At 33.6% G+C, this 18,202-nt stretch overlaps 1 protein-coding gene across 1 annotated transcript in view; it reads right to left on the reverse strand.

Moving 5' to 3' along the window:
• Positions 1-18,202, reverse strand: part of LOC133560962 (synapsin-3-like) — a 274,400-nt gene that overhangs the window by 23,338 nt on the left and 232,860 nt on the right. Inside the window, exons 7-10 of the mRNA XM_061914036.1 lie at positions 12,762-12,824; positions 10,864-11,006; positions 5,092-5,166; positions 4,804-4,906 (exon numbers count right to left, since the gene is read on the reverse strand). Of these exons, the coding sequence (XP_061770020.1) occupies positions 4,804-4,906; positions 5,092-5,166; positions 10,864-11,006; positions 12,762-12,824 (384 nt within the window). The remainder of the gene's footprint in view (positions 1-4,803; positions 4,907-5,091; positions 5,167-10,863; positions 11,007-12,761; positions 12,825-18,202) is intronic.

The raw sequence follows: 18,202 nt of genomic DNA on the forward strand, positions 1-18,202 counted from the left end.
TACCTTGAAATGTAAATATTTTTATTATCTTAGCTCAATCATTAGAATTTTCACTCAAAATTGTATTATTTTTTGATAATTTTTGCTCAGTCGCCAGAAATGTACCTTGAAATGTTATTATTTTGATTATTTTTGCTTAGTCGCCAAAATTTTACCATGAAATGTAAATATTTTTATTATCTTTGCTCAGTCACCAGAATTTGCAAACAAAATGTTATTTTTTGATAATTTTTGCTCAGTCGCCGGAATTTCACCTTGAAATTGTATAATTTTGGATTATTTTTGCTCAGTTGCCAGAATTTTACTTTGAAAAGTAATCATTTTTGCTCAGTCCTCACAATTTTAACTTGAAATGTAACTATTTTACCTCAGTCGCCAGAAATTTACCTTGAAATTGTATTATTTTGATTATTTTTGCTTAGATGCCAGAATTTTACCTTGAAATGTAATAATTTTTTATTATTTTTGCTCAGTCGCAAGAAATTTACCTTGAAATTTTATTATTTTGATTATTTTTGCTTAATCGCCAGAATTTCACATTGGAATTTAATTATTTTGCTCAATTTAGCTCAATCTCCAGAATTTTACCTTGAAATGTAATAATTTTTTTATTATTTTTGCTCAGTCGCAAGAAATTTACCTTGAAATTTTATTATTTTGATTATATTTGCTTCCTCGCCAGAATTTCACATTGAAATTTAATTATTTTGATCAATTTTGCTCAATCTCCAGAATTTTACCTTGAAATGTAATTATTTCTATTATCTTTGCTCAGTCACCAGAATTATCACTCAAATTTTTATTATTTTTGATAATTTTTGGTCAGTCGCCAGAATTTCACCTTGAAATTTTCTTGGTTTTGATTATTTTTGCTCATTCGCCAGAATTTTACTTTGAAAAGTACTAATTTTTGCTCAGTCATCAGAATTTAAACTTCAAATTTAATTGTTTTAGCTAAGTCGTCAGAAATTTACCTTGAAATTTTATTGTTTTGATTACTTTTGCTGAGTCGCCAGAATTTTACCTTGAAATGTATTTTTATTTTTATTTTTGCTCAGTCGCCAGAATTTCACCTTGAAATTTTATTATTTTTATTATTTTTGCTCAGTCGCCAGAATATTACCTTGAATTTGTATTATTTTTTATTTTTGCTCAGTCGCCAGAAATTTACCTTGAAATTGTATTATTTTTGAATATTTTTGCTCAGTAGACAGAAATTCACCTTGAAATTTGATTATTTTGATTATTTTTGCTCAGTCGCCAGAAATTTACCTTGAAACTTTATTATTTTGATTATTTTTGCTCAGTCGCCAGAATTTTACCTTGAAATTGTATTATTTTCGATTATTTTTACTCAATCGCCAGAAATTAACCTTAAAATGTAATTATTTTTGATATTTTTGCTCAGTCGCCAGAAATTTACCTTGAAATGTATTATTTTGATCAATTTTGCTGAGTCACCAGAATTTTACCTTGAAATGTAAATATTTTTATTTTTGCTCAGTCTCCCAAATTTTACCTTGAAATGTAATTATTTTTATTATTTTTGCTCAGTCGCCAGAGAGTTACCTTGAAATGTAATTATTTTGATTATTTTTGCCTAGTCCCCAGAATTTTACCTTGAAGTGTAATTATTTTTATTAATTTTGCTCAGTCACCACAATTTTACCTTGAAATGTAATTATTTTTTATTATTTTTGCTTAGTTGCCAGAATTTTACCTCAATATTTTATTTTTGTTTGTTTTTGCTCAGTCGCCAGTATTTCACCTCAAAATTGAAATTGTTTTAATTATTTTTGCTTAGTCCCCAGAATTTTACCTTGAAATATAATTATTTTTATTAATTTTGCTCAGTCGCCAGAATTTTACCTTGAAATTTAATTATATTTATTTTTGCTCAGTCACCAGAATTTCTCCTTGAAATTGTGTAATTTTTGATTATTTTTGCTCAGTCTCCAGAATTTCACCTTAAAATTGTATTGTGTTTGATTATTTTTGCTCAGTCACCAGAATTTTACTTTGAAAAGTAATAATTTTTGCTCATTCATCAGAATTTAACTTGAAATTTAATTATTTTAGCTCAGTCACCAGTTATTTACCCTTGAAATTGTATTATCTTGATTATTTTTGCTTAGTCGCCAGAGTTTTACCCTGAAATTTTATATTTTATTTATTTTTGCTCAGTCGCCACAATTCTACCTCCAAATTTTATTATTTTTGCTCAGTTGCCAAAATTTGACCTTGAAATGTAATTTTTTTTATTTTTGCTCAGTCGCCAGAAATTTACCTTGAAATTGTATTATCTTGATTATTCTTGCTTAGTCGCCAGAGTTTTACCTGTATTTATCGGACTATACAAAATGATGTATCGGACCAGATAAAATGAGATTTGAATTTGAAACTTGCCCTTTAAATGAAATACATTACAACATGCCTGGACCACCATGGTCTATCCTACTCTGTTAGAGACTATGAAGACCACCATGGTCTATACTACTCTGTTAGAGACCATGAAGACCACCATGGTCTATACTTCTCTGTTAGAAACTATGAAGAGTCCAGGATCACCATGATCTGTCCTACTCTGTAAGAGACTATGAAGACCAAGTAGACCACCATGATCTATCCTACTCTGTTAGAGACTATGAAGGGTCCTGGACCACCATGATTTATCCTACCTAGTTAGAGACTATGAAGGGTCCTGGACTACCATGATCGGTCTTACTCTGTTAGAGACTATGAAGACCACGAAAACCACCAAGATGTATCCTACTCTGTTAGAGACTATGAAGGGTCCTGAATCATCATGATCTATCCTACTCTGTTAGACTATGAAGACCACAAAGACCACCATGATCTATGCTACTCTGTTATATTATGAAGACCACAAAGACCACCATGATCCCTCCTACTCTGTAAGAGACTATGAAGACCACCATGATCTATCCTATTCTGTTATAGACTATGAAGGGTCCTGGACCACCATGATCTGTCCTACTTTGTTAAAGACTATAAAGGGTCCTGGACCACCAAGATCTATCCAACTCTGTTAGAGTCTATGAAGGGTCCTGGACCACCATGATCTATCCTACTCTGTTTGAGATTATGAAGGGTCCTGGACCACCATGATCTATCCTACCCTCTTAGAGACTATGAAGGGCCTTGTACCACCATGATCTATTCTACACTTTTAGAGACTATGAAGGGTCCTGGACCACCATGATCTATCCTACCCTCTTAGAGACTATGAAGGGCCATGGACCACCATGATCTATCCTACCCTGTTAGAGACCATGAAGGGTCCTGGACCACCAAGATCTGTCTTACTCTGTTAGAGACTATGAAGGGTCCTGGACCACCAAGATCTATCCAACTCTGTTAGAGACTATGAAGGGTCCTGGACCACCAAGATCTATCCAACTCTTTTAAGAGACTATGAAGGGTCCTGGACCACCATGATCTGTCTTACTCTGTTAGAGACTATGAAGGGTCCTGGACCACCATGATCTGTCTTACTCTGTTAGAGACTATGAAGGGTCCTGGACCACCATGATCTATCCTACCCTCTTAGAGCCTATGAAGGGCCTTGTACCACCATGATCTATCCTACACTTTTAGAGACTATGAAGGGTCCTGGACCAGCATGATCTATCCTACCCTCTTAGAGACTATGAAGGGCCATGGACCACCATGATCTATCCTACCCTGTTAGAGACCATGAAGGGTCCTGGACCACCAAGATCTGTCTTACTCTGTTAGAGACTATGAAGGGTCCTGGACCACCAAGATCTATCCAACTCTGTTAGAGACTATGAAGGGTCCTGGACCACCAAGATCTATCCAACTCTGTTAAGAGACTATGAAGGGTCCTGGACCACCATGATCTGTCTTACTCTGTTAGAGACTATGAAGGGTCCTGGACCACCATGATCTGTCTTACTCTGTTAGAGACTATGAAGGGTCCTGGACCACCATGATCTGTCTTACTCTGTTAGCGACTATGAAGGGTCCTGGACCACCATGATCTCTCTTACTCTGTTTGAGACTATGAAGGGTCCTGGACCAACAGGATCTGTCTTACTCTGTTAGAGACTATGAAGGGTCCTGGACCACCATGATCTGTCTTACTCTATTAGAGACTATGAAGGGTCTTGGACCACCATGATCTGTATTACTCTGTTAGAGACTATGAAGGGTCCTGGACCACCATGATCTGTCTTACTCTGTTAGAAACTATGAAGGGTCCTGGACCACCATGATCTGTCTTACTCTGTTAGAGACTATGAAGGGTCCTGGACCACCATGATCTGTCTTACTCTGTTAGCGACTATGAAGGGTCCTGGACCACCATTATCTGTCTTACTCTGTTTGAGACTATGAAGGGTCCTGGACCACCAGGATCCATCCAACTCTGTTAGAGACTATGAAGGGTCCTGGACAACCATGATCTGTCTTACTCTGTTAGAGACTATGAAGGGTCCTGGACCACCATGATCTGTCTTACTCTGTTAGAGACTATGAAGGGTCCTGGACCACCATGATCTGTCTTACTCTGTTTGAGACTATGAAGGGTCCTGGACCACCAGGATCTGTCTTACTCTGTTAGAGACTATGAAGGGTCCTGGACCACCATGATCTATCCTACCCTGTTAGAGACTCTGAAGGCTACATATCAGACACTCTTTGTTGACATGTCATCCCAGATTCCTTCAAGGTTTTGACACGAGTGTTTGCACTTGAACTTCCATAAAGACCCTCTCCAAGTCACCTCAGTCCACCGTGTCACGCCGACTGCAAACTGACCTCGATGATGTAGTCCTTGCCGTCTTTCCCGTGCACGGCCTTCACTGCACACACGTCCAGACCACCGAACATCTCGGCACAGGAGTCCACCCACACTCGGTATCTGACACACACACACACACACACACACACACACACACACACACACACACACACACACACACACACACACACACACACACACACACACACACACACACACGCACACACACACAGGTTGTTTTGCACTCAGTCTCCAAATGAAGGTTGTCCTTGTGATAAATCATCTTTTTATGCTGTGAGGGTCACCTGTCAGTCATGGCGATCTGCTCCAACATGGCCGACCCCGTGTTGGCCTTCCAGTTCCCAGAAATTGAAGTCCGCCTTGAAGCAAAGGAGAAAAAAAACAACAACATTTAAAGGACGTTAAAGGGCCCCGTAACGCTCATTTCAGTCCCCGAAACCACACCGGGGCCCAGCTGGGCTTTATACTCACTTTTTGACCCTCTGGGACATTCATATTTTACTGAGAGTTCAGGACTAGAAATATTCTCAGGAAGTTGAAAACATTTTTTTTCATTGATTTGAAAAAGTTTTTCTTAACCCATTGATGGGCTAGCAGAAAATATCAGTTTCTCAGCTGTGATCCGTGCGGGCCTAATAAAGGTTTAAATTAACAATATCATTTATCATTTATTGTTTTTTTTATGACTGAAGTTGATTAAGAGAATTGAGCAAAAAATAATGAAAAAAAATATAAATCCAAAACATTTTTTTAACTTCGTAAGGACATTTTTTTTGTCCAAAATAATAACGATAAGTAAATTTCAGAGTTTTATTCTGGCGACTGAGCAAACATAATACAAATAATTACATTCCGAGGTAAAATTCTAGAGACTGAGCAAACATAATAAAAATAATTACATTACAAGGTAAAATTCTGGCGACTGAGCAAAAATAATTACGTTACAAGGTATAATTCCGGCGACTGAGCAAACATAATAAAAATTATTACATTTCGAGGTAAATTTCTGGCGACTGAGCAAAAATAATTACATTACAAGGTATAGTTCCGGCGACTGAGCAAAAATAATTACAATACAAGGTAAAATTCTGGTGACTAAGCAAAAATAATTACCATACTAGGTAAAATTCTGGTGACTAAGCAAAAATAATTACATTACAAGGTAAAATTCTGCCGACTGTGCAAAATAATAAAATAATTAAATTTCAAGGTACAATTCTGGTGACTGAGCAAAATAATAAAAATGATTAAATTTCAAGGTAAAATTTTGGCGACTGAGCAAAAGTAGTTACATTACAAGGTATAATTCTGGCGACTGAGCAAAATAATAAAAATGATTAAATTTCAAGGTAAAATTTTGCCGACTGAGCAAAAGTAGTTACATTACAAGGTATAATTCTGGCGGCTGAGCAAACGTAATGAAAATAATTACATTTCAAGGTAGAATTCTGGCGACAGAGCAAAAATTATTACAATACAAGGTAAAATTCTGGTGACTAAGCAAAAATAATTACATTACAAGGTAAAATTCTGGCGACAGAGCAAAAATTATTACAATACAAGGTAAAATTCTGGTGACTAAGCAAAAATAATTACATTACAAGGTAAAATTCTGGCGACTGAGCAATTTTTAAAAATCCTTCTGATGTCATATCTTTCACAATGAGTGTGAAGGATTAAAAAAAAAAGTGCAGAAGTTTCTTAAAGGGGAACATTATCACCAAACCTATGTAAGCGTCAATATATACCTTGATGGTGCAGAAAAAAGACCAACTATTTTTTTAACCAATTTCCGAACTCTAAATGGGTGAATTTTGGCGAATTAAACGCCTTTCTGTTCATCACTCTGGAGGCGATGACGTCAGAATGTGACGTCGCCGAGGTAACACACCCACCATTTTCATTTTCAACACATTACAAACACCGGGTCTCAGCTCTGTTATTTTCCGTTTTTTTGACTATTTTTTTGGAACCTTGGAGACATCATGCCTCGACGGTGTGTTGTCGGAGGGAGTAACAACACTAACAGGGAGGGATTCAAGTTGCACCACTGGCCCGAAGATGCAAAAGTGTCTGCCGCCAGACCCCCATTGAATGGGCCAGAGTGTCTCCACATTTTACCGGCGATGACAGACATGGCACAGACATGTATGGATAACCTGCAGATGCATTTGCAACGATAGTCAACGAAATCACAAAGGTGAGTTTTGTTGATGTTGACTGCCAGCTAATCGATGCTAACATGCTACGCTAATCGATGCTAACATGCTTTTTACCGGCGGTGCTAAAGCAGACATGGCACAGAGATGTATGGATAACCTGTAGATGCATTTGCAACTATATTACGTTTCCTTCCACCCACATTTAATGCGAAAAAAACACTTACCAATCGACAGATTTAAGTTGCTCCAGTGTCACAAGATGCCAAAGTCCTGATCGTTTGGTCCGCACATTTTACCGGCGATGCTAACGCAGCTATTCGGCCATGCTATGGCTATGAATAGCGTCAATAGCTTCAGTTTCTTCTTCAATACTTTCATACTCCAACCATCTGTTTCAATACATGCGTAATCTGTTGAATCGCTTAAGTCGCTGAAATCCGAGTTTGAATCCGAGCTAATGTCGCTATATCTTGCTGTGGTATTCCCATTGTTTGTTTACATTGGCACCACTGTGTGACGTCACAGTGACATGGCCAGTGTCTTCGCAGAAAGCCAAAAATAAGGCACTTTAAAGCTTTAATTAGGGATATTCCGAGACCGGTAAAATTTTGAAAAAAACTTCATAAAATACAACAAGCCACTGAGAACTGATTTTTATTGTTTTTAACCCTTTTGAAGTTGTGATAATGTTCCCCTTTAAAGACGAACTGCACTTTTTTTCAAAATTGTTCATACTCATTATGAAAAATATGACAGAGGAATTTTTAAAATTTGCTCAGTCACCAGAATTATACCTTGAAATTTAATAATTTTTAATAATTTTGCTCAGTCGCCAGAATTCTACCTTGAAATTTAATTATTTTTGCTCAGTAGCCAGAATTTTACCTTGAAATGTATTTATTTTTATATATTTTTTTATTAATAATGTAATTAATTTGACTTTTTTTGCTCAGTTGCCAGAATTATACCCTGTAATTATATTATAATATATTTCAAGGTAAAATTCTGGCGCCTGAGCAAAAATAATTAAAATAATTTAATTTAAAGGTAGAAATCTGGCGACTGAGCAAAATTAATAAAAATAAATACATTTCAAGGTAAAATTCTGGCTACTGAGCAAAAATAATTAAATTTCAAGGTAGAATTCTGGCGACTGAGCAAACATTATAAAAATAATTACATTTCAAGGTAGAATTCTGACGACTGAGCAAAATCAATAAAAGTAATTACATTTCAAGGTAAAATTCTGGCTACTGAGCAAAAATAATTAAATTTCAAGGTAAAATTCTGGTGACTGAGCAAACTTAAAAAAGTCCTCGGTTAAATTATTTTAATTATTTTTGCTCAGGCAACAGAATTTTACCTTGAAATATAATATAATTACATTACAAAGTATAATTCTGGAAACTGAGCAAAAAATAAATAAAATAAGTTAATGATTTAATTTAATATTTTTTTTCTTTTTTTTTGCTCAGTTGCCAGAATTATACCTTGTAATGTAATTATATTATATTTCAACATAAAATTCTGGCTTCTGAGCAAAAATAATTAAAATAATTTGATTTTAAGGTAGAATTCTGGTGACTGAGCAAAAAAAAAAAAAAACAAGTTAATGATTTAATTTAATATTTTTTTTCTTTTTTTTTGCTCAGTTGCCAGAATTATACCTTGTAATGTAATTATATTATATTTCAAGGTAAAATTCTGGCTTCTGAGCAAAAATAATTAAAATAATTTGATTTTAAGGTAGAATTCTGGTGACTGAGCAAAATTAATAAAAATAAATACATTTCGAGGTAAAATTCTGGCTACTGAGCAAAAATAATTAAATTTCAAGGTAGAATTCTGACGACTGAGCAAACCTTAATAAAAATAATTACATTTCAAGGTAGAATTCTGACGAGTGAGCAAAATTAATAAAAGTAATTACATTTCAAGGTAAAATTCTGGTGACTGAGCAAACTTAAAAAAGTCCTCGGTTAAATAATTTTAATTATTTTTGCTCAGGCGCCAGAATTTTACCGTGAAATATAATGTAATTACATTACAAAGAATAATTCTGGCAACTGAGCAAAAAAAATTAGAATAAGTTAATGATTTAATTTAATATATATATATATTTTTTTTTGCTCAGTTGCCAGAATTATACCTTGTAATGTAATTATATTATATTTCAAGGTAAAATTCTGGCTTCTGAGCAAAAATAATTAAAATAATTTGATTTTAAGGTAGAATTCTGGTGACTGAGCAAAATTAATAAAAATAAATAAATTTCGAGGTAAAATTCTGGCTACTGAGCAAAAATAATTAAATTTCAAGGTAGAATTCTGACGACTGAGCAAAATTAATAAAAGTAATTACATTTCAAGATAAAATTCTGGTGACTGAGCAAACTTAAAGTCCTTGGTTAAATTATTTTAATTATTTTTGCTCAGGCGCCAGAATTTTACCTTGAAATATAATATAATTACATTACAAGGTATAATTCTGGCAACTGAGCAAAAAAAATGTAAATAAGTTAATGATTTAATTTAATATTAAATTTTTTGCTCAGTTGCCAGAACTATACCTTGTAATGTAATTATAATATATTTCAAGGTAAAATTCTGGCGTCTGAGCAAAAATAATTAAAATAATTTAATTTCAAGGTAGAATTCTGGCGACAGAGCAAAATTAATAAAAATAAATACATTTCAAGGTAAAATTCTGGCTACTGAGCAAAAATAATTAAATTTCAAGGTAAAATTCTGGAGACTGAGCGAACATTATAAAAATAATTAAATTTTAAGGTAGAATTCTGACGACTTACCAAAATTAATAAAAAGTAATTACATTTCAAGGTAAAATTTTGGTGATTGACCACACTTAAAAAATTCCTCGGTTAAATTATTTTAATTATTTTTGCTCAGGCGCCAGAATTTTACCTTGAAATATAATATAATTACATTACAAGGTATAATTCTGGCAACTGAGCAAAAAAAATGTAAATAAGTTAATGATTTAATTTAATATTTAATTTTTTGCTCAGTTGCCAGAATTATACCTTGTAATGTAATTATATTATATTTCAAGGTGAAATTCTGGCGTCTGAGCAAAAATAATTAAAATAATTCAATTTCAAGGTAGAATTCTGGCGACAGAGAAAAATTAATAAAAATAAAGAAATTTCAAGGTAAAATTCAGGCTACTGGGCAAAAATAATTAAATTTCAAGGTGAAATTCTGGAGACTGAGCGAACATTATAAAAATAATTAAATTTTAAGGTAGAATTCTGACGACTGAGCAAAATTAATAAAAGTAATTACATTTCAAGGTAAAATTTTGGTGATTGAGCAAACTTAAAAAAGTCCTCGGTTAAATTATTTTAATTATTTTTGCTCAGGCGCCAGAATTTTACCTTGAAATATAATATAATGACATTACAAGGTATAATTCTGGCAACTGAGCAAAAAAAATTAAAATAAGTTAATGATTTAATTTAACAATTAATTTTATTTAAAATTCTGGTGACTAAGCCAACTTAAAAAAGTCTTTGGTTAAATTATTTTAATTATTTTTGCTCAGGCGCCAGAATTTTACCTTGAAATATAATATAATTACATTACAAGGTATAATTCTGGCAACTGAGAAAAAAATAATAAAATTAATTACATTTCAAGGTAGAATTCTGACGACTGAACAAAATTAATAAAAGCTATTACATTTCAAGGTAAAATTCTGGTGACTGAGCAAACTTAAAAAAGTCTTCGGTTAAATTATTTTAATTATTTTTGCTCAGGCGCCAGAATTTTACCTTGAAATATAATATAATTACATTTCAAGGTAAAATTCTGGCGACTTAGCCTATTTCTAAAAGCAAACATGTTTTACTCGCTCCCTCCCTGGGGGACTTACATGTAGGCCTTGTAGTTGCTGCCGATCTTCTGGATGCGGATGTCGTACTTGGACTGGACGTAGGGCTCGGTCGTGGCGTAGGTGCCGGCCAGCGCCACCACGCTGGTGATGTCCTGGAAGTCCTGCTGATTTTCAACTTTGATCTGCAAGCCAAATGTGCAGAGAAAGTTATTTCCCATCATACTCTGTCATGGATTTAAATGGGTGTAATTTCACATTTTTTTTATGGTGCCGGTTGAATTCATTTTCCTGTGCCATGACTAGGGAAGGTTGTTTGAATCAGGTCATACAGGTACATGCTGTGTGTGTTGACTCTGGTTTTCTACACTCTTAACTCAATGAGGACTTTTTTACCTGATATATTTTGAGTACTTAGCTCACTTTTTTCACATTCAAGGCAGCATTTAAATATCAAATATAAATGTTAAATCTTAATACATTTGTTAAATACAAATCTAAATGCAAAATAAAAAAAATGACATTTTTACTATTTGATATTTTAGGATTGAAGTTGGTTTAGGGATTTAATACATATTTTTATGCACATTCAATACATTCTTCACTCCCTAAAGGACTTTTTTTTTTTAATCCTGGTGCAAGGGAAGGTTGTTTTTATCGGGTCATACAAGTAAATGCTGTGTGTGTTGATTCTAGTTTCCTACACTCATAACTCACTGAGGACTTTTTTACCTTACATATTTTGAGTATTTAGCTCACTTTTTTTCCACATTCAAGGAAGCATTTAAATAGTTAAATCTAAATATTAAATCTGAATATATTTGTTAAATTAATTAAAAAAGACATGTTTACTATTTGATATGTTAGGACTGAAGTTGATTTAGAGATGTTATACATATTTTTACACACATTCTATACATTCTTAACTCCCTGAGGAATTTTTTAAAAATCCTGGTGCTACTTACATTTTTTTTCCTGTACCATGTCTAGGGAAGGTTGTTTGAATCGAGTCATACAGGTACATGCTGTGTGTGTTGACTCTGGTTTTCTACACTCTTAACTCAATGAGGACTTTATTGGGTGATATATTTTGAGTACTTTGCTCACTCATTTCACATTCAAGGCAGCATTTAAAAATTAAATATAAATGTTAAATCTTAATAAATTTGTTAAATACAAATCTAATTGGAAAATAAAAAAAAGTACATGTTTACTACCGGTATTTGATATTTTAGGATTGATGTTGGTTTAGGGATTTTATACATATTTTATACACATTCAATACATTCCTAACTCCCTGAGGACTTTTTTTTTTTAATCCTGGTGCTAGGGAAGGTGGTTTTTATCGGGTCATACAAGTAAATGCTGTGTGTGTTGATTCTAGTTTCCTACACCCATAACTCACTGAGTATTTAGCTCACTTTTTTTAACACTCAAGGCAGCATTTAAATGGTTAAATCTAAATATTAAATACAAATGTTAAATCTGAATATATTTGTTGAATTAATTAAAAAAGGACATTTTTACTATTTGATATTTTAGGATTGAAGTTGGTTTAGGGATTTTATACATATTTTTATATGTATTCAATACATTCTTAACTCCCAGAGGAATTTTTTTTAAATCCTGGTGCTACTTACTTTTTTTTCCCTGTACCATGACTAGGGAAGTTTGTTTGAATCGAGTCATGCAAGTGAATGCTGTGTGTTTTGACTCTATTTTTCTACACTTGTAACTCACTGAAGACTTTTTTAGCTGGTATATGTTGAGTAATTACTGTATCTCCCTTTTTTTCCACATTTAAGGCAGCATTTAAATGGTTAACAGAGATATTGATGATTCATTATTACACGGCAACCAGCCACTATGTGATTCATTTACGTGCGAGAAACTGACGGAAAATAATTCAACCAATTTGTGTGTTTGTGTATTGAACTCACTTTGCCCATGCCGGAGTGCGCATGACCCATTTTCACCACCACCGGATAGGAAGGGCTGGCAACCTGAAACACGAAATATATGTTACCACTCTCACCTGGATAGTAGAAGGTTGTGTACATAAACCCACACGTTGGTCAACTCCGACATCCAACTCAGACCCAGAGACGGCGACAAAGACACCAAAAGTCGCTCGTTTGCACCCACGTTTTTCTTTTTAACCATTTATGAGAATTAGGATTATTTCTTCATGTAAAGGGGAAGATATAAACATCCCATCAGTCTTTATCCCAATGAGAGCAGACATCGTTCAGTAAGTGATTGCTTTATTATGTTTCTATATCATGTTTAGCAATGACGCTTAGAGTTTCACTAAAGCAGCATCTGTTTAGCACACAGCTTCCAAAACTTGTACTTCAGCCTCTTTATGTTCAGGCTCAAAAATGGAAGTTTTTGGATCATCATTTGTCCTAAAGTGGTCCTTATTGTCTCTCATCAAGTCTACATGATATTATGAATGTTACTACAAGACATACATACTTACATCATGTATATACTACATGTTGTTGTAAATGTTACTAGATACTACATATATAGTTACATCATGTATATACTACATGTTATTATGAATGTTACCAGATAGTACATATATAGTTACATCATGTATATATTACATGTTATTATAAATGTTACTAGATACTACATGTATACTTACATCATGTATATATTACATGTTATTATGAATGTTACTAGATTCTACATATATACTTACGTCATGTATATATTACATGTTATAAATGTTACTACATTACATATACTTACATAATGTATATATTACATGTTATTATGAATGTTAATACATTACATATATATTTACATCATTTACATAATACATATTATATTATTATATTACATATATACTTACATCATGTATATCTTAAATAATATAAATATTACTACATTCTATACTTACATCATGTATATATTAAATGTTATTATGAATGTTACTAGGTACTACATATATACTTATATCATGTATATATTACATGTTATTATGAATGTTACTACGTTACATGCTTACTTACATCATGTATGTATTACGTATTATTATGAATGTTACTACATCAATCAATCAATCAATGTTTACTTATATAGCCCTAAATCACTAGTGTCTCAAAGGGCTGCACAAACCACTACGACATCCTCGGTAGGCCCACATAAGGGCAAGGAAAACTCACACCCAGTGGGACGTCAGTGACAATGATGACTATGAGAACCTTAGAGAGGAGGAAAGCAATGGATGTCGAGCGGATCTATTATTATTATTACTACATTACATATATACTTACATCATGTATATATTACATATATTAAATGTTATTATGAATGTTACAAGGTACTACATATATACTTATATCATGTATAAGTATATATTATGAATGTTACTAGATACTACATATATACCTACATCATGTATATATTAAAAGTTATTATGAATGTTACTAGATACTCCATATATACCTACATCATGTATATATTACATGTTATTATGAATGTTACTAGATACTACATATATACCTACATCATGTATATATTAAAAGTTATTATGAATGTTACTAGATACTCCATATATACCTACATCATGTATATATTACATGTTATTATGAATGTTACTAGATACTACATATATACCTACATCATGTATATATTACAAGTTATTATGAATGTTACTAGATACTACATATATACCTACATTGTGTATGTATTACATGTTATTATGAATGTTACTAGATACTACATATATACCTACATCATGTATGAATGTTACTACATTACATATATATTTACATCATTTACATACTACATTATAAATATTACTACATTACATATATACTTACATCATGTATATATTACATAATATTACAACATTCTATACATACTTACATCATGTATATATTAAATGTTATTATGAATGTTACAAGGTACTACATATATGCTTATATCATGTATATATTACATGTTATTATGAATGTTACTAGATACTACATATATACCTACATCATGTATATATTACATGTTATTATGAATGTTACTAGATACAACATACATACTTAGAGTGTGTGTATATAAAACCTTAATGGAAGTCTTTCGGATGTTTTTTTAGAGCGCTTTATAGGCGGAATAGAGCAACTTCCATTAGCTCTTTAAAAAATGACACACACAAAAAAATTATTGTAAAGTGAACCGTGTTGTAGGGAGGGGACACAGTATACATTTTTGGAGCCTTCTTAAAGATAATCATATCATCGGAGCAACTTGTGCAAATTATGCAAATTACTCTATGAGATCATTGTGACCACGCCCATAACCACAGGTATCCTGGCAGTTTATTCCAAGTAAGGGAAAAACAAAAAAGTCTTGCATTTTGCCGCCATCCTTGAGCCTCAGAAAGAAGTCAACATTTACAGTAAGTCCGCTGATAGCGAGGTGCTTTAAGGTCGCCGATCTCGCAGTGGGAAAACAAATCAGGGCCGACACGTGAGAAGAAAACGTCCTGTTCCAAGGAAATGTTCAAATATAACGTTGGTGGCGTCCACCGCACGGAATGGAAAGGTCTTTTCACTGAACCACAGAGATGGAGTCCACAAGTGAGTACTCCTGAGTGTTTTGGCCAAGAAAGCAGCAAGGGATTCTGGGAAGACCGCCATGGTTTTGGACAAACTTGTGTCAAGTAGGACTCCGAACGGGACCAAAGGGGACTTTTCCCCGTCTCAGAAGAACTTCACTCACTCATGTGTCAAGTAAACAAGAAGACATGTTAGTGATGTCCCCATACCAATATCTTGGTACCGGTACCAAAATGTATTTCCATACTTTTCTAATAAAAAGGGACCACAAAAAATTATCATTGGCTTTATTGGAATTGCAATTGGAGACCATTTTTTTTTCTAAAGTCCAAATTCAAGCTGCACGCATGCTGACCAAGACCAGAGGGCGGGCGCGCATTACACCAGTTTTAAAGTCGCTGCATTGGCTCCCCCTCCGCTTCAGGGTAGGGTAGTCCCCATACCAATATTTTGATATTGGTACCAATGTGTATTTCCATACTTTCGTCAACAAAGGGCACCACAAAAAAAGTCTTTATTGTCTTTATTGGAACAAAAAAATCTTAGTGTACATGAAACATATGTTTATTATTGTCATGTTTTTCCTTAAATAAAATAGTGAACATACTAGACAACTTGTCTTTTAGTAATAAGTAAACAAAGAAAGACTCGTAATTAGTCTGCTGACGTATGCAGTAACATATTGTGTCGGGCGCACATTACACAAGTTTTAAAGTCCCTGCATTGGCTCTCCCTCCGCTTCAGGGTAGGGTTGTCCCGATACCGGTACCAAAATGTATTTCGATACTTTTCTCAACAAAGGGGACCACAAAAAAATGTCAATGTTGTCTTTATTGGAACAAGAAAATCTTAAGGTACATGAAACATATGTTTATTATTGTAATTTAGTCCTTAAATAAAATAGTGAACATACTAGACAACTTGTCTTTTAGTAGTAAGTAAACAAAGAAAGGCTCCTCATTAGTCCGCTGATTTAAGCAGTAACATATTGTGTCTGGCGCACATTACACCAGTTTTAAAGTCTCTGCATTGGCTCTCCCTCCGAATAAGGGTAGGGTTGTCCCGATACCGGTACCAAAATGTATTTCGATACTTTTCTCAAATAAAGGGCACCACAAAATAATGTCATTGTTGTCTTTATTGGAACAAAAAAATCTTAGGGTACATGAAACATATGTTTAATATTGTAATTTTAGTCCTTAAATAAAATTTTGAACATACTAAACCATTTTTATTTTAGTATTAAGTAAACAAACAAATACTCCTAATTAGTCTGCTGACGTATGCAGTAACATATTGTGTCGGGCGCACATTACACCAGTTTTAAAGCCTCTGCATTGGCTCCCCCTCTGCTTCAGGGTAGGGTTGGCCTAATACCAATATTTTGGTACCGGTACCAAAATGTATTTGGATTCTTTTCTCAACAAAGGGGACCACAAAACATGTCATTATTGGCTTTACTGGAACAAAAAATCTTATTTTACATATAACATATGTTTTTTATTGTAATTTAGTCCTTAAATAAAATGTTGAACATACTAGACAACTTGTCTTTTAGTAGCAAGTAAACAAAGACTCCTAATTAGTCTGCTGACATATGCAGTCACATGTTGTGTCGGGCGCACATTACACCAGTTTTAAAGCCTCTGCATTGGCTCCCCCTCTGCTTCAGGGTAGGGTTGGCCTCACACCAATATTTTGGTATCGGTACCAACATGTATTTGGATTCTTTTCTCAACAAAGGGGACCACAAAACATGTCATTATTGGCTTTATTGGAACAAAAAATCTTATTTTACATATAACATATGTTTTTTATTGTAATTTAGTCTTTAAATAAAATGTTGAACATACTAGACAACTTGTCTTTTAGTAGCAAGTAAACAAAGACTCCTAATTAGTCTGCTGACGTATGCAGTCACATGTTGTGTCGGGCGCACATTACACCAGTTTTAAAGCCTCTGCATTGGCTCCCCCTCTGCTCCAGGGTAGGGTTGGCCTCACACCAATATTTTGGTATCGGTACCAACATGTATTTGCATACTTTTCTCAACAAAGCGCACCACAAAACATGTCATTATTGGCTATATTGGAACAAAAACATCTTATTTTACATATAACATATGTTTTTTACTGTAATTTAGTCCTTAAAGAAAATGTTGAACATACTAGACAACTTGTCTTTTAGTAGCAAGTAAACAAACAAAGACTCCTAATTAGTCTGCTGATGTATGCAGTAACATATTGTGTCGGGCGCACATTACACCAGTTTTAAAGCCTCTGCATTGGTTCCTCCTGCGCTTCAGGCTAGGATTGTCCCGAAACCAATATTTTGGTACCGGTACCAAAATGTTTTGAGATACTTCTCTCAACAAAGGGCACCACAAAAAAATGTCAATGTTGTCTTTATTGGAACCAAAAAATGTTACTGTACATGAAACATATGTTTATTACTGTAATTTAGTCCCTAAATAAAATAGTGAACAAACGAGACAACTTGTCTTTTAGTAGTAAGTAAACAAACAAAAGCTCCTAATTAGTCTGCTGACGTATGCAGTAACATATTGTGTCGGGCGCACATTACACCAGTTTTAAAGCCTTTGCATTGGCTCTTCCTCCGCTTCAGGGTAGGGTTGTCCTCATACCAATATTTTGGTACCGGTACCAAAATATCGCAGCTCTTTGAGATACTTGTGATTTAGGACTGTATAAAAAAACATTGATTGATTGATGACGTATGCAGTAAAATATTGTGTAATTTATCTAACTATTATTTTGTCTACATTATAAAGGACAAACTGTAAAAAAATGATTATT

This window comes from Nerophis ophidion, linkage group LG10 (genome assembly GCF_033978795.1).
Source record: "Nerophis ophidion isolate RoL-2023_Sa linkage group LG10, RoL_Noph_v1.0, whole genome shotgun sequence".
NCBI lineage: Eukaryota > Metazoa > Chordata > Actinopteri > Syngnathiformes > Syngnathidae > Nerophis > Nerophis ophidion.